At 40.1% G+C, this 22,170-nt stretch overlaps 2 protein-coding genes across 4 annotated transcripts in view; both read left to right on the top strand.

The window, feature by feature from the left end:
• The first annotated feature begins 454 nt into the window (after positions 1-454).
• On the top strand, positions 455-8,822 carry LOC117417952 (carboxypeptidase N catalytic chain-like). Its single transcript, XM_034030391.2, has 9 exons — positions 455-794; positions 3,311-3,507; positions 5,791-5,946; positions 6,138-6,320; positions 6,678-6,789; positions 7,186-7,325; positions 7,557-7,656; positions 7,748-7,866; positions 8,182-8,822. The coding sequence occupies exons 1-9, from the start codon at positions 572-574 to the stop codon at positions 8,281-8,283; spliced, it is 1,332 nt and encodes a 443-aa protein (XP_033886282.1). The 5' UTR covers positions 455-571; the 3' UTR covers positions 8,284-8,822.
• A 6,456-nt stretch (positions 8,823-15,278) lies between these two features.
• Positions 15,279-22,170, top strand: part of LOC117418208 (dynamin-binding protein-like) — a 50,533-nt gene continuing 43,641 nt past the window's right edge. For all 3 annotated transcript variants that reach the window (XM_058985352.1, XM_034030965.3, XM_058985353.1), the window contains exon 1: positions 15,279-15,656. The gene's annotated coding sequence lies outside the window, so the exon portion shown is untranslated. The remainder of the gene's footprint in view (positions 15,657-22,170) is intronic.

A 22,170-nucleotide genomic window follows, 5' to 3' on the forward strand; every position in this document is an offset into this window, starting at 1 on the left:
CCAAAGTCGTTCTTCACAGAGTGTGTGTGGGCTCCAGCAGTTCAGCCTGGAACATTTACTTTAGGGATCAATACTGTACCAGGATTCTTTCGCAATATCCGTCCAATTCGCAGGAACATTTCATTTCTTTAAAAGTTGTGTAACAACTGTTTTTTTCTTAAATACATATCTGTGTATTTATGGATACATTTGCTTTTGGTTTAAACAGTTTTGACTTAAAAGTGAACGTTTGTGGCATTGTCCCTAAATAAATAATCAGTGTAAAATAAAATATATTTTTGCAAGTTAAAAAAACAAACAAATGAGAAATGCAAATGAGCCTCCTGTTAGCAGGTGTGGAGGGGCAGGGAGGCTCTCTCTTCAGTGTTCAGAGGCTTCTGTAAATCATTTAACAGGGGCATGGACATGATCCCTGAGAGCACTGGTAGAAGAGGCATGGACACAGGGGGCCGCCCCCACACTAGCTCTCACCGGCTCAGTGCAGTCACACACACAGCAGGAGGAGGAGACTGGGGGGAAAGCACTGATCCTCTGCTCGGTTCATGCCTCAGATCTGGACTGGACGAGGAGGATGGAGAAGTTAGGCAGCTTGCTTCTCAGGTGTGTGGTTTGGTTTGGACTGGCCTCTGCTTTGGATTTCCAGCACCATGGCTATGAGGACATGGTGAGAGCCATGCTGAACGTGCAGAATGAGTGCCCCTTCATCACCAGGGTATACAGCATTGGGCGCAGCGTGGAAGGCAGGCACCTCTATGTGCTGGAGTTCAGTGACAACCCAGGGATACATGAGCTCTGTAAGTAGTACAAGGTGGTTATGTATGGACTGTCACTGTGTGCATATCTGTGTGTGTTAAAAATGTAGCCCCACTGATAGCAAAACCTCTTCTAGAATCCAGTCAGTAGTTTAATCGTACTGTTGCTGGTGGTAAATGATATGTTTCTCTAAAGTCGAAATGCTACTACTCCCTCCTCTATCTTTCTGTGCTTGTTGCTACAGAGACTATGCTTTTCCCTGTGGTATTGACAACATGCTCCTCGCATGCTTTTTGCCTCGGCTCTTACAATCTCATTAGCAGTCAGAGGTTTCGCAAGGTTTAAAATGGGTTTGTTTATGGAAAGTGCTGTTTGTATGTTTGTGTTTTTTAACCAGATCTTGGGAGGCAGTTTCTATTCAATGTTTGAAGTGCTTTTGGAAAACAGGTTCACTGTATGTACGTAACAGAACCACTTCTTTGGAACATGCTTGTTCCCATCTAAAATGTTCATTGGCCTTGGGTCAGCCTAAAGTCAGAAACTGTGACATGTGTAACTGTTACGCAGCTGTAACGCAAGTGTAGAAGCGTTTTTCTGAGATAAGTACTTCCGTTCAAAGAATTGCAGGATGTGTTTGTGTTCTAGGATTTAGTTTAAAATATATATATATTTATATATATATATATATATATATATATATATATATATATATATATATATATATATATATATATATATATATATATATATACAAAAAATTATATATATATATAATTTTGTCTGAATCAGTAGATTATGGGTCGAATACCTGTTTCAGTTGTACACGTGTGTATTGTTGTATGGCGAGAATATGAACGCTGTGTTTTAAAGCTGGTATTTTTTTGAGAACCATTGCACCGAAGTGCTTGCTGTTGATATTCCTGGAGGAATGGTACCAAATACAAGCGGTTCACACGCTCCTGGGTTTTCATCAAGTTCTCATACATGACTAACTCGCACAGCAAGGGGAGAGTGTAGAGTGCACACTGAGGCTGATTGGGTCTCAGAGCTGGGAGGAGAATCACTCAAGAGATTTACTGTGGGGTGTGGGTCACGTTTGGTGCATTGGGCAACTTCCTACAGTAGTTTGATTACTTTAGGGTCTACAAACAGTACCTGCCTTAGATGTTTCAGTTAGCACCCAACTGGGAAAAGACCGGATGTTAGGCCAAGAGCAGCCCTTACTAACACACTTCACCTCTTTATATAGGGATATGAAGCGGCCCACTGTTACTAACATGTAAGGTCCCAGGTGGATTGGCAAATTCTCCTAAAGTGTTAATCAGTTGCTTTCTATACTAACCAGTGTCAGCAGATCAGTAGGAGAGTGTGGAGTTTTCGAGTTGAACATTCACAAACCTAACAGTAGCTACAATGATAATACCTCTGGGATTGCTTGGACAGCATATGAATGCTTTGATATGCTCAAAGGTTTGCTCCTGGTTTATCTGTAGACCCTGACTTACACATTGGGATAATACCTTTTTATGTTTTTAGATTCTCCTTTAAGTTATACTGGGTGGGACACAAGAGCAGAATATAAATCTTTTTTTTTTGCTTTTGTTGGCTTGGTGTTTACTCTTCTAGCTATTGAATCTCTAACCTCACCACTGCACAATACTAGTAATAGTATTTAGCATAAACATGAATGAAAACACATTCCCTGAAAGAAACCCTTTAACCTGTTTTTCAGTAGACTTCTCTATTGTATTTTCACTTGATCTGAAGACTGTAGCTTGTTCTATCAGCTATAATCATGGGTTTAAATCACACAAGTCACACAAACATGAGGTTAGACTAACAGTCTCTCATTCCGTTATTGTATCCAGAGGGAAACAGAGACACTTTCACAGTTGTTTTGTCTGTGTTTAAATTCGGGTCTATAAGCGGTCCGACTCACATGTGTAGAATCATTGTTGTTGCCAATTAGATATCATTGCTGTAAACTTGAAGGGCAAGCTGTTTACCTTTCCAGTTGACGTTAGACCCCATTAGAGCCTTTATTGTGACACCACCCACCCCCCCCCCCACCACACCCAATAGACCTGCACTGTTTTACAAAGCTCTGATAACTCATTCCAGACACTTTCTCTTCAGTTTTCCAACTGTTATCAAGTATACAGCACTGTAAAAGGGGAAATGGTTAAATAAATACTGGTTTGTAACAGTCTTCTTGGCTGCAAGGAAAACAGTCCTCTGTTGTATTAAGAATAAATAACCCAAAAGTGTTTGCATGTGTCCTTCTGCTGAATGAGAGGCAAATGGGTTCATTCACTCCTCCCTGTTCTGGTAGTGTTAGATAAACAGAACAGCTTTGGTTTCAGCAGGAACCGTTCAACTTTACAGTAGCTTCAGACTGGCGAATGTTCAAGATAAATCCAGTAGTCTAAACAGCTCTGTGTTAGTAACTGAACTTTAATACAGGGCTACCTGTAAAACATAGTGGTTACCGCTTATTTAAAAGAAGAAAAAAAAACGCTTTACAAAAAGGGAAAATTCCTACTTCGTTGTGTTTCAGTGGAGCCGGAGTTCAAGTATGTGGGGAACATGCATGGAAATGAGGTCCTTGGCAGGGAGCTGCTGATTCAGTTCTCCCAGTTCCTGTGTGAGGAATACCGGGCTGGAAGTCCACGGATAACACGGCTGATCCACGACACTCGGATACACATCCTGCCCTCCATGAACCCTGATGGATACGAGGTGGCTGGTAACCAGGTACAGTTGGCCTGAAAGTAATCTTCATAAAGGTATCTTTATCTTGCAGTGCACAGAAGACTGCATTACAAGGTTCACTGCACACAATTCTGTCAGGTTACTTTTTAACACAGCAGCAGTAACAAGCAAACACAAGTGGAACATATTTCAGTACTTCCAATATATTGAATTTGATAGCTTTAAACATGATTTGATCCGCAGTAACAGCACTATAATACTCTTCGCTTCTTATTTTCAAAGAACTGACACTATTTTTAAATTAAAAGTTTAGTTTTAGGTTTCTTGTCTGCTGAAAAAGAGTAACTACAGATCTCTTTTGGTCTCTCTCTCTCTCTCTCTCTCTCTCTCTCTCTCTCTCTCTCTCTCTCTCTCTCTCTCTATATATATATATATATATATATATATATATAGATACACACACACATTTTTGTTTTGAATGCAAAGAAGCTCAAATCTGCAGCTCTCACAAGAGAAAGCTGCTGACAAAGTTTTACATCACAGTCCGGGGGTGTGATTGTAAAGCCAACACTTGTTATCCATTTTAAGAGATGTTTATTGCTTCTGAGTTTCACTTTGTTATGTAGAACATTAACTGGTTATCTACATTGATGCGCTGCAGGTGGGGTTACAGTAAATTTAAAGATTACCTTGTACCTTATCATTTTAAACCCAGAAAGCTTGAGTTTTGTATGTGCAATGCGAAAATAAGTGGATGTGAAGTGTAGAAGGAAATCCTCAAACAGGTGTAATAACAAAAAGTGTGATTAGAGCTGTATTATTTTGCCTAACTAAATCAACAATTGGCCCCTGTAGCATGGGGTCTTGTTACTTGTGATGTAAGGAGTACTTGATTTGGAATAATTGATTGATTTCTCTGGATGACGTGCATGCGTGTTCGCTGCTTGATTGACAGGAGATGGAGACAGAAGGTTGGGATTGACACACCTCGCAGGCACGCAGGTTTATTTAGAGAGTACAGGAACCCCACGTGACGCTGCCAGCAATGGAAGCTGACGTGGGACATACCAGCCTAGCGTACAACAAACACTGTACAAAAACTATCAAAATAAAGTTGCAATGAAAAATGGCTTGGGGTACTCCGCTAACAAAATGGAGGTCCCGCTTCCACACCTGTCTGCTATACTGGGTGGGAGGAGCTACTATCCCAAAACTACCTCCCTATTCCTCGGGCATTTCACCCAACTCCAACCTTCGTTTCCTGATCCCAATTGTTCAGCAGCTCAGACAGACCGATGCTTGGGCACCAGCAGCAGCAGCGCTCTGACCCCTATGGCGTTACAGCAGCTCTGCTCTGTATACTTGGGATCTGTTTATTCCTGATGCTCTGCTGCACCATGCCCACCTGCTGATTAGGAGCTTGCAGCTGGTAAACACACACACGCTGATCGTTCCCGAAACTCAACACAGCAGGCAGGCTGCTACACACAGAGCGTCAGATTCTCCATGAAAAACCAATCCCACTATTATTTATTTCTACAATCACAACACTCGTATTTACAGTAAACAATCCCAGAAGCCCCCTCCTTACCTGCATGGCCCCAGCCCTGCTACAGTCCCACTCTCACTGAACTTTAAGGGATTAACAATATAGGCTATCTTGTCTATCTGTACATCTTTCAGAATGGACAGTTCTAACACATTGGTGTAATTATTATTCACATGTTTAAAATCAGCTAGTTAATATGCAATCATTGTAGAATGATATTTGCGTAGGGAAGGTTTTTTTCAGGTTTCAGAGCTGTTCCTTCTTTTTTTGTAGTATTTACTCAGGTCATAGTGTTTAAACCCATGGTCTGTCTCTTTGACAATGCACATTGAGATTGTATCATTCCTGGTGTTGACAAAAGACTGATTACAGTGTATCAGGCATTCACCCACAATGGGATGAGCTTTTCTGTATCTCGTTCAGGCTCAACTACTGAGCCCCCAAGAGGAACACCAAATTCTGGATTAAAGCAAACAATTTATATTGATATGCTGGCCTACAAGCAACATACCTGCTGTCCAGTGTGTATCTGACCAGGGGTACAATATTTACTGTGGATGAAGCACAATGCTAGTGTGCAATATTACAACTGCTTAGCGATTACATAATCAATATTCATAACGTGGTTGCCTAACTCTGTTGTTGTATGCAAAGACGTGAGCAAAAAAACCCAAAATGATGTTAATGAGGTTCATTTGAATTAATATTTAAAACCGTGTGTGTGTGTGTGTGTGTGTGTGTGTGTGTGTGTATGTGTCCATGTCCACGTCATTCAGGGCCCAGACGCTAATGGCTACCTCACAGGCAGGGCCAATTCCAGAGATGTGGATTTAAACAGGAATTTTCCAGATCTGAACACAATGATGTATTACTTTGAGAAAAATGATGGACCGAATCATCACCTCCCCTTACCAGATAACTGGGAACAGCAGGTAAGAAATTCTTATCTCCGGAGTGCATCTGCACCACATATACAGAATACTTGAAATGCTATTGCAACACCACATATACAGTGTACTTGAAATGCTATTGCAACACCACATATACAGTGTACTTGAAATGCTATTGCAACACCACATATATAGTATACTTGCATGTACTGATATTCTTTACATTTTTGTAGGTAGAATCGGAAACACTCGCAGTGATCAGATGGATGAAAAATTACAATTTTGTTCTCTCGGCTAATCTGCACGGTGGAGCAGTTGTGGCAAATTATCCTTTCGATAAGTCTCGGGAGGCGAGGGTCAGGGGTTACCGTAAAACAAGTTACTCCGCTACAGCAGACGACAAGATCTTTAAAAAGGTAATACAAATAAATAAAAAAAACATAGCTTCCATGCAATAACAATAATAAGGCATTCATGGGAAATCAGTAAAAAAATATATACAGTATGTCTGGTTACAGTTCCAGAAATTGATAATGAGACATAATTACTGCTGCTACAAAACTGTTTACGAGAACATCAACTGTTTTTGGACTGTTTTTCAGAGTTTCAGACTTGTCATGCTGTCTAACTATTCCAGCAAAAAAGGATCTCTGAAGACTGATTTGTGGGGAACTGGGAAGAGCATAACTATTAGCATAGTGTTGTGCATTACTAATACCTACACAACACATGTATTTTTATGAATAATGGAGACCATCCTTTTCTGTCATTAGCTGGCAAGGACCTACTCGTATGCCCATGGCTGGATGCACCAAGGCTGGAATTGCGGAGACTATTTTGACGAGGGGATCACAAATGGAGCCAGCTGGTACTCTCTCTCCAAAGGTATTTCAGTTCTTGAATCTCTTTTTTAAATATTCTGATATGTTAAGGCAGAAACCTTCAAGGAATGTCTTAGTGTAATCTTTGACAAGTCCTTTATCAGTTCTGCTGCAGGTTTAATTGGGTACAAGAGAAAGGTTACTTGTGAATCATTCCTTCGTCAGATGTCAAACATCCCCCACTTTAGTAATGCTTACAAAGAGGCTGTGAGCCTTCCACCCAGATATTCATTGCATATAAGTTCAATGCATTTCTCAGGGCGACCAGGTTTTTTTTTTTTTTTTTTAAATCTGTGACTGCGTTTCAATCAGCTGCAAGCTGCCTCAATCAGGAGAATGTGAAGTTTCAGTGCTTCAGTCTTCCTCACCTAACAGGTGCTGTTTCTCTCTGCCCTCTAAGGCATGCAGGATTTTAACTATCTCCACACCAACTGTTTCGAGATCACCCTGGAGCTGAGCTGTAACAAGTTCCCAGCAGCACAGGAGCTGCAGCGAGAGTGGCTGGGGAATCGGGAGGCGCTTGTGTCTTACCTGGAACAGGTGAGAGGTGGCATGCTGTGTCTGCAGGCAAACTTCCTACAAGTCTTAGTACTTAGTACTTTAGTAATGAAAACGTCAGCGATCAGTTTTACGTTAACTACTTTACCAGTTTTTTTTTTATTATTTTTTACTGGGCTTAATTTGTAAAACAGGTCAAAATGGACTGATGGTTAAGATTTCACAAAAAACTATGTACTGTACCAGAGCTGACTGGCTTGTGATCGCTTCCAGGTTCACCTTGGCATTAAAGGAATGGTTTACGATGAAAATAACAACGGCATTAAAAAAGCAGTGATTTCCATATACGGGATCAACCACGACATCACCACAGGTGAATGCAAATACAGCAGCTGACTGTCCAAAATCAGACAGAGCGCGTAATCCGCTGAGTCTTCATTTCCTATATGTGTGTCTTCATCCAGGCGTCGATGGGGATTATTTCCGGTTGTTATTACCTGGAACTTACACAGTAACTGCATCAGCTGAGGGATACCAGCCCAGCACCAGCACAGTGACAGTGGGGCCTGCAGAAGCCATACAGGTGAGCATGTACTGTTACACATGTAGTAAGGCATGGACTACAGGGACTGGACTGTTGAACTGTAATACTCTTGGCTATATAATCTTGTCTCATTACCACCACTGTGTACCTAATGAAACAGCCAGTGTTGTGAAATGCAAACATACAGCAGTGCATGTTCATATCTGACTGCAGAAGAGTGAAACAGGTTACAATGTGTGAATGGTTTCAGTAAAGACGATATTTAGATCCTCTGCGCTCATTAGATTCATTGAATAGGCTCCACTGTACTGTGGATGTTTCACAATAATAAAAGTGTTTTCTGTTTGTTTTCAGTTACATTTCTATTTGAAAGCTGCTTCCCAGGAAACCACCAGTGAAACACAGAGTGCTGGGAACAACAAGAAAGTCCCTCCACATAAAATGGCGCCCAGATGAGAGACTCACTGATACATTCTGCAGAGCAAACATTCTCAGCCTTAACTGCAGAAAGGAATCAAATACGGACAGCCTTCTGCTTTAGAAAGATTTATATACTTCCACTTTGTTTAACCACAGAATATTGTATTGGAGTATTTGATTTTTTTATCGAGTGTTTTGTTACACGTATCCTATTTGAACAATATCATAGAAAATTTAAAAAGCAAGAATTCAAGCAGGAGCTTATGTGCAAATAATTCAGTGCATCTATGAAAGACTGTTCAGTTTTCTTTATGTGTTTGATGTACTGTAGAAGCAGAGATTCAAGGACACAGCAGCTTTTTTTTTTTAACATCACACCTGTTCTGTCCAGGTGTAGGCCAAATAGGGGAGCCACATGTTTTTTTTAGAAATTGTCCCCCTCTGTAAAGGTTCAAATGATGTCTAGATGTGAAAAAAAGCTAAATGAGAAATGCAGCTACATCAATATGCTCATGTATAGGAAAATGCTTTTTTTTTAACTAGTGGCTTATTAAGATTAAACATATCTGTACATACTTGGTTCCGTCATTCCTTGTGAAAATAATATTAAAGATGAAAAGGTTTGCTTAAATCCCTAACTGAAATGGCTGCAGGGAAAATCCTAGGAACAGGACACTTTACTCCCTGACAGTCTGACCTTTCAGTAATAATTAACTGTGACATAAACATGAAATGCTAATAAGGGAGCCAGAGCAGAACAGAATGCTGAAATTGGAACGAACAAAAAAAAAAACCCGGAGAGGAAAGTGGAAAGTGTTGAGTGTCTGGATGGGCCACTCCACTCAAGGTGGCAATGTTGAACTTTTTTCAAACTTTCCAAACCCATTCACCCTCAGAGGAATGGAAACTGCTAAACAGTAACCCTGTCTCTCTGTTCATGTGAATCACAAGACCAGGCTCTCAAACAAAATGTACGACTTGCTAAAAGTACAAGTCACAAGATTCAGGTTCGGGGGGGTTGAAAAGCATGTGTGGTGAACTCTGAGGAGAAATGAGCTGGAGATCCCACTTTTATGGTCTGGCAAAGTTTCCAACATTGACAAAAAAAAGATAATTCTGCAAAAGCCCCCGGTACTCTTTTTGTCTCATTCTGTGTGATAAAAAGGTAATTACTGCATAAACCTAACGAAGAAAAGCAGGCTTGATCAGTATGGTCATGTAATCTTCATTTATTTTAAATAAATAAATAATGTCCTGAAGCAAATGCAAACTAGGCCTATAAACTACTGGTGTCCCAAACCCTGGTTCTTTGTTTCACAACTAATCTGTAAAAAAAACAAACAAATGAAACATAAAGTATTTGTTTTTAAATAAAATAACATTTAAAAAAAGTCTGTTGGTTTAAAATTGTTTAAATAAATAGAGACACTGGGTCCTGTTAAGGACTTTTAAGGAATGTGTTTTAAATTGTGTGTGTTTTTTTTTTATAAATAATATTTAGGTTAAACAGTAATTGACAAATAAAACAGTCTTGAGAAAAGGTTTCCTGAATTTTAAAGTTTGTGAGTGTTATTATATCTTAGGGGCTGGATGTTGACCCAGTTAATGGCCCTATTGAAGAAAAGCTGGCTACGTAGTATTGGTTTGCACTGGGAAGAACTGTTTCAATGTCTATCACATACAGTATGATTTAAACTCCCTCCGAATTCCTCATGTTCTCTAGAACTACTTCACACACTGCTGAGATTACAGAATGGCCAATGGAAGGCCTACACACCCCTGCATTAGCACACAACCAGGCGCAGATCCAGTGGTTGAAGGAGTAGTAGGAACACTTTCTAACCCTCACTGACACCCTTACCCTCAGTGGTACTGTTTCTGTTAACAAAAACAAAGCAGGGACATGGTTTGTAAACTTCAAGTAATTGAGCAGTGCTTGAATGGGGGAATAACATAATGAAAGTCTGTATCAAAGTTAACGTTTTCTGAAATATGGTGGGAAGGTAAAACAAAGCGTTTTTTTCTTTGACGAAACCAATTGTGAAATGTGAATGAGAGAGCTGTGAATCAGACGTGTGCAGTCATTCACTGACAAACAGATAATAGCCCGTACTGTTTACCATATATACAGTAACCCTGCAAAAATGAAATCTGCATCTCACATGATCTCTGAGAGATGAGGCTTCAACAGTGCAAAAATGCAAAAATGACTGCCAAAAAGAGAGTCCACTGTTATTGGACAATACCCATTATTTATTAGAGCTAGAGGTCCAGCTGTGTACCACATGTGAAGCCAATATCTCAAAGCATGTCATCTTTATTATCCTGAAAACAAAAAGCCACATGACCACAATATGGCACTCATATTGCTCCCAGGTCAAAGTGAAAGAAAACGAGAGGAGGCCGTTCAGCCCATCTAAGCTCGTCCAGTTCCTCAGAACTTTGTCAAGTCGGGCCTTAAAGGATCCCAGTGTTTCTGCCTCAACATTATGACTAGGCAGCCCATTCCATCCCCTCACCACTCTCTGTTAAAGAAGTGTCTCCTTCACTCTGTCCTAAGTCCATTTCTACTTAAATTCCAACTGTGTCCCCTGGTCCTGACTTCTGTACTGTGCTAAAGTAATGGTTTGGATTAACTATGTCAACTCATTTTAAGATTATAAAGATGTCAATCTGTTACAACACTGAGATCTTTCTCTTGGTGTGCCTGTTCTAGTTCTAACCCCCTATCTGGAATTTGGATCTTGCATTGCTGTGACTGGCGTGTAGCGCTTTACATTTGTTGACATTGAATTTCATTTGCCACGTTTCTGCCCAGTTCTGCATACGGCCTTAGTGTTTTTGGATTTCCTGGGTGGCTGTAAGTTTGCTAGTTGTCCCTGATCGAAGTCGTTGAAACATGAGTGGTCCTGTGGCACACCACTAACTGCATTGCTCCAGTTAAGAGGTTTCCCCTCTTACAAGGTATCGGTTCATTTTGCATGAGGGATTTCCAAAATACCTCAAATTTTACACTCATCTTAAACATGGCTGGCGATGGAGGATTTACAAAGACATACGCTTAATAAATTGCATGTTTGGCTATACTTTGCCTTGCTTCTGTTGTCTGCATTACTAAAAGGTGACATCTAGTGGAGTTTGTTATAGTGTATCAGAATCTGGCTATTACAGGATCCTACACCATTTCACTATACAATATTCACACTCACGTTTTCCGGTTACCTAAAACTTGTCTAAGCACTGCCATACAGGCTCAGTTGTTGGACCTATACAGGTAAACACAATGGTTGAGTCCATATGTATCATTTTGAACTACAACATAACAGGCAACTGTAAATAGTAAAATAGTGGTGCAATAACACCATAGAACCTGCCTGTATCATGCTCTGGTACTGTGTGTCGGTATCATAGTCGCTCACATTAGATTTTGATAATTAAAAAAGAATTGACATTTTTAAAAGATTATCCTGTAGGTTATAGACAAGCAAAAGCCTTTCTTTTATCTTGTAATTTAGAAGGAGTGGTTGATTTTATGGTTGAATTACATCATATAAAAGTACTGTACAGGCTATTAGCCACAGAGGAACGGTGCTTTTTTTTTTCTCTCTCTCTTTCAGATGACACTATTTTGTACTGTAGTATGCTTTTGTATCCACTTGATGGCAGACTTAACATTCCCATTTTCAAAATTAAAATCAATGCAAAACACATGCTTGTGTGGGAAAGAATCCAGACTTTCTGTTCTTGATATGTTGGGACAGGAAAATAGCTGTCATGACACGTTTGTATGTCATTATCATATTTTATGTACCACTGTTTTCTGCAGCTTCTTACAAACACTACAGTGTTTTCTGCAGCTTCTTACTAACTGTCTACGTGGAAAAGGGACTCCAATGGCTTGAGCCCACCACAAACATGTTGCTGATTGCAGCGCACCTATGTATGCGCTATTGCATAGAGTGCTATAGAGGCAGAATTCAGTTGCCAAACTGGGATGAATCTGGATCTCCCAGCATGCCACAGATTCCAAGCTGTGATCCAGCTTTAGTCTATTGATCCGGTTAAACAGATTCCCTGATTCCGAGGTCACACGTGTACTGTACATAGGCTGTCCCTTTTTGTCGCACACAACACATAGTGTGCGGCCCTCTAAACAGATTGAGCTTGTAACAAAAAAGCAGCTGTCTACACAGTTACCAACTCAAACTACAATAGCTGTTGACTGTCTGGGCTTCACATTATTCATATTAATCATATGATTTTGTGCAAGTTCAGTCTTTGAATAAAACATATAAGGGCAACTGAGACATACCCTATGAATTCAGACTGTTCTATTTTTTTTCACAGCCTTGGATGTACACTTTGACTTTCATTACAAATGTCAACATAGCAACAAAGACATTCTGATTGATTAAATGCCCCTAGCATGCTAAAACGTTGTGTGGATTTAAACAATACTCTTGCAATACAATGCTTTTCATTCTCAAAAGGCAAGACAATCACTGTACTTTTTCCAGCAAAGATGTGGGCTGTGCAAATCCTGCTCAGTCAGGGTTATGAGGGGAGCAGAGCACTTGGTAATGGAATGAGTCATGCTGTGATTGGGCTGCTGAAGTCTGGCATTCAGTCAGCAGCATTCTCTGCAGCATCAACATTTCTGAGTTGTGAGACAAACCTGACTCCATTTCCCAGCAGTTTCCTACAATTGTAATTTTGTTGAGAGGAAAAAATAAAACATAAATAACAGATAAGGAGGTGGGTTAATGCATTTGGTCCTGGGATCAGACCAATTTGAGTTCAGTGCTCTCAGCATAGCCCTATGTTGACACTCCAGTCACAGACCCACCACATAATTCTACACCATTGTCACTGAGCACCATTACAGGCAGTTCCAATGACCCAAACCATGGCCACTAAACTAAAGGAAGGCTTGAGGCCTGCTCGTGCATGAAGTGATAAAGCAAACATGGCCCTGACTGTCCTGCCCTGAGGATGAATAGAGAAGACAGCCGTTTCCTGTAGTCTCAATTTAGTCTGCACTATCATTTCAATTTTTTTGAAAAGACTTAACTTTCCCAGCGTTTCTGTATGTTTAACATGCATTTGTCAAGGGAAAGTGTGTTTGAAAACAAACACTGAGGTATATGCCATGATAACCGCGTTTATCGCTATACAGTAGTTACCGTATTTGAAAGGGCTAACAAGCGTACCAATTCATTACAAATTCAGACAATCCGGTATTGAGGTATAACTGTAAAACAATAGTATATGCAAGGCACTAAACTTACAGCTATTTATACATCAATATTTTCATAACCAGTTTCATACACTAATACACACATGATTAAAACACTGTCATTATTGTTATTAATCCTATGCGTAACGGCTGAAGTCTCCGCGGCAGGACGAAGCGGGCCAGTCTGCCTAGCCTCCAGCGAGTCCAACTGTGCTTAAGGAGAGGGGCGGAGCTCGTAATAAGTGCAAGTTAGTTTTGTTGCATGTAGAATATGATAAAGGGGTTTCTCTAATGAGACGTATCTCAGTTCTACACGTGAACTACCGAAGCGGTGATCTCCCTGCCCAAGAGAAGTGGGGGAGCAGGGCTCCGTGCCGACTCCACAGCACTACACCGCTGCTGCTGGCAACTAACGCTGTGCTTCTGATAATAATCATAAGTCGGTGGTTTGATTAGACAAGCCAATTTGTGTATTCAGAAAGTGTGAATACACAAATTGTCTTGCATTTTTATTTGATCATGGTACATTAAAGATGTTATTGGCAAGGCTTTATGCCTATGTGGCCTCATGTCTAACCTGTGGTACAGCAGGATGCAGTCATGAACCTGCACTCTGGTTCCGAGGGGACAGATTAATAATGGTATACATGCCAACAGTCCCTATATGGTCGGGACAATCCCGATTTCCTAGCAAATGTCCCGCGTCCAGATGCATAGGACGAAAGTCCCGATATTTACACATAGAACAATATATATATATTGCATAGTAGAGTTAGTGAAAACCACACGCTGTGCGGCTGACACATCTGCTGATCACTAACCGGTATACAAAGGTAAGAGAACGCTTCTTTGCGTCTATGTTTACTGTTATGCTGCGGTGTTGAGTTGGGGGGATACGTCTATTACTACACGATATAGAGTGTTTTTTGCGTATGACCCCTCCCACGTGTATGATGCCTATTTTTACAGAAGATTGGTTTTCATACATTTGCTTAACTAACACATGATCACTGAAATATTTATACAGAGCCCTTCAGGAAAATGGTTCAGCAAGTCAAAAGTTATTTTTTTATTTTGACATTGTTATTTTTTCTGTGAATGTTAAGTTAAAAATCATATTAACACATTATTAACCTTTAAACAAAATAAAAACCGATTTCACTGGTACCGTCGACTAGCTGAAGCTTATATACACTTCATATTATTAACTGAACACATTTGTGAAATGTCTGTCAGCAACATATTAAAGAATGTTCTATTTTGTTGGTCACAGGCCAGGCGAGGGTCCGTTAGGAGACTGCAGGCTGCAGCTGTATATTTATAGGCTAATATTAACGTGTGGGTTTGTTCTCGGGTTAATAAAATGTAGGTCGATAACGCCCTGTATTTAATTTTACGTAATGTATTTTGAGTATATTTTAAAAGTGTTTCCTCCAGTCAGTTTAGTTTTTTGAACAGACAGTCGCGACATCATGGCCCTGTACTTGCAAGAGATTAAATAGGAGAAAGGCGTATTTGTATAACGGAAGCGCTACAGTCAGAAACACCCAATAAACCTGAGGTGCGAGTCTCCACAGGATAATATATAGCTATTTTCTTTTTTCTTTGCTGTCCGTGTTATAAACCATTTTATTTGGTAGAGTACATTTAGTTCTTGAAATGCGTATCGGTAACTACAGCAGCATTCATATCCATTCAGTCCGTCTGTAATTGCCTCTTGTTTGTTTGCTTTAGTTTCCTTTTGCAAACAACGATAAATAAATAACGTACTACAGTAATGCTATTTTCTATTCAGGCAGAGTGAAGACAGCCCCTGAGTATAACCGAGGCCCCCTGTCTTAGAGCTGGGTGTGTTGATGTCAGCACTGAGGGAGGCTGCCTGCCTGCCTGCCTGAACTTCCACTGTAACAGCTGATGAACGAGGAGAGTATTATTACTAGATCAGACGAGAGGGAAACCTAACAAACCCAAAGAGAAACGTCCGCGGGAGAAGGCGATATTCTTCACAGAATTTAGCATCCAAGAAGGAGTGCCAAGCGGACCTGCAGATATACAGACTGGGTTACAGTACTAAAAAATTATAAGCGTGGCACAAAATAAATAAAACGGGATCTAAAAATTTAGAACAAGTCCATTCAGCAGGCACGAAGACGCAAGAAACCTGCACAGGCAGGTAAGTAGAAACTGGAGGGGGGTGAATTGACCTTGTTTTATGCAATAGGAAAAAAACATACAATACAAAATCGCTCCAAAAAGAGGTGAAATGCGTTTAAATGTATTAAAATTAAGCATACTAATATATTTCCTATTAAATCAACGTACTCTTTTACTGCAACTAGATTAAAACATAAGATTGTGTGCGTGTGGTATCTGCGTTATCTCAAATGGCTATATGATTATGAAAAAGAGGATTTCCTTGAATCCACGATACGGCGAAGACGCCGTAAATTCTATTCACTGTATCCACTCTGATTTGCTAAGAAGAAAAAACCCACAGCGTTGTTGTAGGATGGTACAGCATCTAAAGTGTGACTTGCATTTGATTAAAACGGTCTTGGATTAGAACGCGCCCATATCATGTGTGCATACAACGTGTACTGTGTGTTACATCTGTTAAACACATGCTAGAAAAAACAGTATCATTGATGTTATTATAGCTGTGAGTAGTTTTTACTTTGTACAGGAAACGGGCAGCCGCAGTTAGTTACATTGTAACAAACAATGACAACCGGTCGAAGAAACATTTGAGAAAGCAAGCTAGAATTTTGATGTTTAATCTTAAATGGATTGCCAATGTGGTGATTTTTTGGATTACAACCCCTGCTAATGCAGGCCCCACGTACTGTACATGATGCTGCATTAATATTGCACTGCAGATGTTTCTGTGTGTAGGGATGTATTGTATATTACAACCTTAAGTATTTTTGTGAAACACAATTTAAGTTCACCCACCACATCATGCACTGTAGGTATGGGAATAGTCAAAGTTATCAATTCGTTGTATCGTATCCACTACATGTATTACATACGGTAAATTATATTGTAACATAACAATGTTATCTTCAAATACTGCAGTTACTTATTACAGATGCCTTAACTACTTGACAGTATTTCCTATAGATTTTTCTATTACTTTTTTACCATGTGCCCTTGACAGTATTGTGGTAGTTGCTGCAGTATTTTCTAACTGCTGCTTGGTGTGCTGCACAGCAATGCTGACCCATCATTCTGATATTATGCTATTTTAAAGTGTTGTGTACATGTAAATGCAGTGGGGCATCTAGTTTGGTGTTTTTCCTTAAAGTGGATAAAGGGTTTGTCTGATGCTGGAGCTTGATAGACATGCTGGTTGAGTTTAAGGCATGCCTGACTGAAGAAGAAAACTGTGTGCTGTAGTTGTGGAGTTTACTGCTGTATAGCCTAAACAAATCATCAGAATAAAGTGCTGAATGATTGTTGCACTCTACAGCGGTGTCTGGGAAACCCAAAGCCAGTGTGATGCATTCGGAAGTCCTGTCTTCACACAGTTTTTGGCAGGAATCTTCACACTGAGTGGAAGCCCAGACCAGAGCATAATAATATGTAAATGATACTGCTGCATCATCCAATTAGTGATGCCCACTCTGCTCATAATAATAATAATAATATGTTAATGATACTACTGCATCATCCAAGTAGTGATGCCCACTCCCCTCACAATGACACTATTGCTGTGCAAGGACTAGATGAGCCCACAGCAGGCAGATATACTTAAAGGAGTGCTACTGTAACCAGTGCTTCAAAGTCCCTTTCCTAACCCATGTTCTCTTTGTTAACATTATCACTGCCCCCCCTTTTTATAATCCCTTTCCTAACCCATGTACTCTTTATTAACATTATCACTGCCCCCCCTTTTTATAATCCCTTTCCTAACCCATGTTCTCTTTGTTAACATTATCACTGCCCCCCTTTTTATAATCCCTTTCCTAACCCATGTTCTCTTTGTTAACATTATCACTGCCCCCCCTTTTTATAATCCCTTTCCTAACCCATGTTCTCTTTGTTAACATTATCACTGCCCCCCCTTTTTATAATCCCTTTCCTAACCCATGTACTCTTTATTAACATTATCACTGCCCCCCCTTTTTATAATCCCTTTCCTAACCCATGTTCTCCTTATTAACATTATCACTGCCCCCCTCCCTTTTATTGTGCTGAGAAACTTTGTTTTATTTATTTTTTGAAAATACCTGCCTATTCCAAACTGAAGTACAGTATATAATACAAGCAAGGCACACAGAGTACATACTGTAGATGTTTCCTTGTTTGCAGATGGTGAGTGTAGAGTCCTTACTGTAATCTGATGTTTAACATGAAATCTGTCCCATTGCCTGGTTTTGACAGGTGAGTTGGTGCTGTCAAAAACTCCCTTCTGTTTTAACACAGGTGATGTTCCTTACAGTTACACATACACATTAAATGTATATTATTAGCACACTGGAAGTGCTGTAGCTTATACTTTAATAGGAGGGCATAGATAAGGTGCTTTAACCCTAATTAAAGGACATGCTAAATGTGGAAGAATGATTCGATAGTATTATGTGCCACAATTACAAAGCAGCAGAGAGGTCAATTATTTATACACACTGCCACATGTATCCAGTGACATATAACAGAAGGGGTTGGGCTGTTTGTCCAGTACACACAGGCTGTGAATTGTGAGGTTTTATTTAAAGGTTAGTTGGACATTTGAGGTGTCAGTAAATCATAGGTTTCTGACATGCAGATTAGAGAGCATTCAAACGGTGCTGAACCCAATATCTAGTCTATTTTCTGTTTCAAAAGTGCATACAGTGTAACGGTTTGAACATGAAACATTACAGATTCCACACACTATTTTTTAAGCAGTGTTCATGTAGTCTGGGTAGTAGCCCGTCTGATTATGCTTTTTGTACTGTATATGGTGCTGCACGCCCTCTTGACAAGCCCTGCTCTTGGAAAATAAAATCTTGTATTCACATGACTGATGCCAACAGTGGAGACTCGGCTCCTGTGTTCAGTCCGGTTCTTCTTGCTGTCACTTGGAGCACAGTTCCCATGTGCTGTAGTACCTGCATGCATCCCTGGAAGAATGGACCCTGCTCTACAGCAGGGCTGCCTCTTCACACCAGTTTAGATGCCCTTTTGATCTCAGTAATTGGGTTGCTGGCTAAAGTGAAGTTGCAAAACCTTAATTCCCAAATAAATATTTAAGAGTTTGATTTGTGTTTGCTGTTGAGAACCCCTTATTGCAGTCCTGTACTTATACTGTACCGGGCAATTAGGGTTATTTATTTATGTATGTTTTTATTTATTTATGTATTTAAAGACCCAATATCATCAAATTTGACCCCCACTTTTTATTAATGGAAAGTGATCTTTGTGTTTATAGTAGGTCATTCTGACCAATAAAGACATGTAAATACACATTTTAAATGTTTATAATCTGTGTCGAAATTCAGGCATTACAGTGTAAATGCTTCGTCAGACACAAAACCCCTGTGATTTTTGGTGATGTCAGCGGAGGTAGGCTGCCGGCAGTATCTCTATTTTACTGTATGGAAAACTGGAGAGCGACAGTAAATTTTTAATTTTTTTTAAACTGTCGTGCTCAGAATCTAACACCAAATTTGATCAGACACCAGCATCTGACAACCAGGAATCCGAGGCAGGTGTTTTGCAGCCCTATAGATTACATACAGTGACATTTTTTCTTTTAAATACCGTGAGTACTGCATCCTTTATGTTTCTGTTTGTGTTGCACATTCATTCCATATGATGTCATTAGAGCCAGCTGATTGTAGTGCACATTTCACGCAGGATTGTTTTGACAAAGTACAGAGTGCTGAGCTGGAATTATAGCGAGTTCGCCATACTTGCCTAACCCATTCAGCCTGAAGTTTCTCGCCAGGTGGAAATTTGAAGAGGCTTATACCATCGGTGGCTATATTAGAACAACCTGCCGCAATACAACATTTAGGCATAGCTAAACTTGACTTTTTAAATCTTATAAAATTGTTCACACGAATACATCTATGTGCTGTACTTATACAGTGTACAGTGAGATTCCACGACCTCACCGATTCCACTACGATCACGCTTATGCAGCCGGAAAATGTCTTCCTGCTAATGTTCAGAGGGACGTTTAAAATGTCTTCCTGCTAATGTTCAGAGGGACATTTAAAATGATATTTTGCATAAACTACGCGTCACAATTGAACATTTTAAACGAGTAAAGCATTAAAATGCAGTATATTCTCATTTTGTAAAAGGTTGTTGGGAACTTGATCTGTACTTTGCTATGCTTTTACCACTTTTTACCCTTTTTTTTCTTCGAATAAAGACACTTTAAATAATTAGTTTAGGATTAATTTTACATGAGTTGCCTTTCCAGATAAACAGTCCATGAGTATTGTGTAAATGAAAAGAGATGTTAATGGAGCTGGTTACTGACCCTGCTGTATTTGTGTTTGGAATCTCTCCTCTCTCTCAGGCAGCACAGAGTGGTACAGTAAAACAGTAGCACAGCTGGGGTATAACTGGAACTCTGTCAGGAGGGTTTCTGCAGTGCTGCCTCGCCAAACACAACCTTTCAGTTTCAGTGCTTCTTTGCAGCTAATTATTTTGACTTGCATCAGGCTACCCTTTATACTCTATGTCTGAAATGCCTTATTAATGGAAAACGTTATCAGAAGCGCTGAGACTTCAGGGGAAATGTAGCTTTTTTTTCATAATCTGTATAGTTCTAAGTTTGTATTTAGTCTGTTTAGACTGTGTTTATAACAGATTATGTTTTTGTTTTTTATAAAGGGACTGATTCTCAAATACAAGCCCTAGAGAATATTGTATAATTTATATAATTCTCCCGATTTATAAAGGCTGAAGGAGTATAAATAAATTGTACAGACTTTGCAGATGAGCTTTAGCTGGAAAAATAGCAAGAGGAGAGAACATTTGTTCTAGTTTGACTGATGAAGCTCATCTGCAAAGTTTGCAGAATTCATTTCTAATCCTTCAAGGTGAAATCACCAGGACTGTGTTAGATCTCCTTCCCGACCTGTGAGGGTGCTGAGTAAAGTGAACAGAGTACTGTGGACTAGATTGCCCAACAGTTCATTCCCAGGGTTAGGTGGAAGTCGGCCATCTAGAAAGGGGACTGAGCTACGGTACACTAAATCATTGACCCAGAAGGTTAACGGTGTGGCATCCGCGGATTGGAGGGGCAGGTGCGCTCGTTAACCAAGGGGTCATGATTGACGGTATATAAAGGGGACGTAGTGAGGTGATCTGTTCCTTTGTGAATGGTTAAATTGCATGACCATAAGGAGAACCTGTGTTGAGAATCATGAGTGCTTTGTTTGTTTGTTTGTCTGTCGTTATTAATAATACTGTTTGTTGTTGAGACAGCTAACACAGTCCGGAGCTGTTGCCAAAGGCTAGCACTAAACCCGGATCAACATCACGGCACTTTGTTTGCACTAAAGAACTGTATTCACCACAAGCACTAGAGCACGCACTGTGGACTGGTGTTTGTGTTTGTGTTACGTGTGGGTGAATTGAAACGGGACTGTTATTATTTCGGGGGCAAACCCGTAGATTACAAATAAACAATACACGCTGCTGTATTGCTTCATTAACATTGTTATTATTTACTGTTGTTTGCCATCAGGCCATTGGATTAAAACGTTAAATCATCATTGCACCTGGATTATCATTGTCTGTCTGATTATTGAATACCTACACAATGTTAAACCCTTTGCCACAAGGACACACATATTTCACTTGGTATTATTGAACCTCTCCATCATGCCCAGTTATCTTTTCCTTTGAAAATAGTTTCCTTTGATGTTTTTTGTTGACTCTTTGCTGAGCTCACACAGCAATTATTCCATTCCGCTAATCCTCTATACACACACACACACACACACACACACACACACACACACACACACACACACCCACCATAAGGACGCATCTCTCAGTAGAATTGTTTAGTTTGGATAAAAAAGATAAGTCTTTATCAATATAAGCATGTTGCACCATTTAGGAAATTTTGGCAAGGTTGATTGCTTACGTCATTGGGGGCAAAGTTTCAACCCAAACGGTGCTCAATGTGAGCTTCGTTAGTTTCTGCAATGCGCCGTGTGTGAATGGTGCTATGGCAGTGCTCCCTGTATCACAAGGGTTTAACCATGCCAGTATTTTCCACATGGTCTTCTCTCTCTGCCTGCCAAGTTATACTGTTACCCTCTGGCAATGCCTCGATCTGATCACGTAACTTCTGAAGACGCTGTACATGAGAGACTGTCTGTGCCCCATTGTAGAGTAGTGGCCCTCTTGTCCTGTATCAGTGAAATAATTGTCACCCTGATATGCCTGTGCTTTTGCAGTCAAATAAGGGGTCTGTACTTTATATAAGATGAAAAACCTGTAGGGCCTGGAACTCCACTGCTGGTCAGCATCAGAAGTCCTACATGTACATGTATATTCCTGGAATGTATCTGGGAATAGAATAAATCTTGCCTGTGGAGATCTGTTCCTGGTCATTTTAACTAACTGGACAGGATGGAGAGGTCCCATGAGTACCAAGTTATATGTATACTGTCCTGGTTACTTCACCGAGCAGGATAACCTAGCCAAGGCCTTTTTGTCTTCTCTGCTAATATATA

The sequence above is a fragment of the Acipenser ruthenus genome, chromosome 13 (assembly GCF_902713425.1).
Source record: "Acipenser ruthenus chromosome 13, fAciRut3.2 maternal haplotype, whole genome shotgun sequence".
Lineage (NCBI taxonomy): Eukaryota > Metazoa > Chordata > Actinopteri > Acipenseriformes > Acipenseridae > Acipenser > Acipenser ruthenus.

Coding starts and splice junctions, on each gene's coding strand:
- LOC117417952 (XM_034030391.2), top strand. CDS start 572: ATGGAGAAGTTAGGCAGCTTGCTTCTCAGGTGTGTGGTTTGGTTTGGA. Junction 3,508..5,790: donor ACGAGGTGGCTGGTAACCAG/GTACAGTTGGCC, acceptor CACGTCATTCAG/GGCCCAGACGCTAATGGCTA. Junction 6,321..6,677: donor ACGACAAGATCTTTAAAAAG/GTAATACAAATA, acceptor TTCTGTCATTAG/CTGGCAAGGACCTACTCGTA.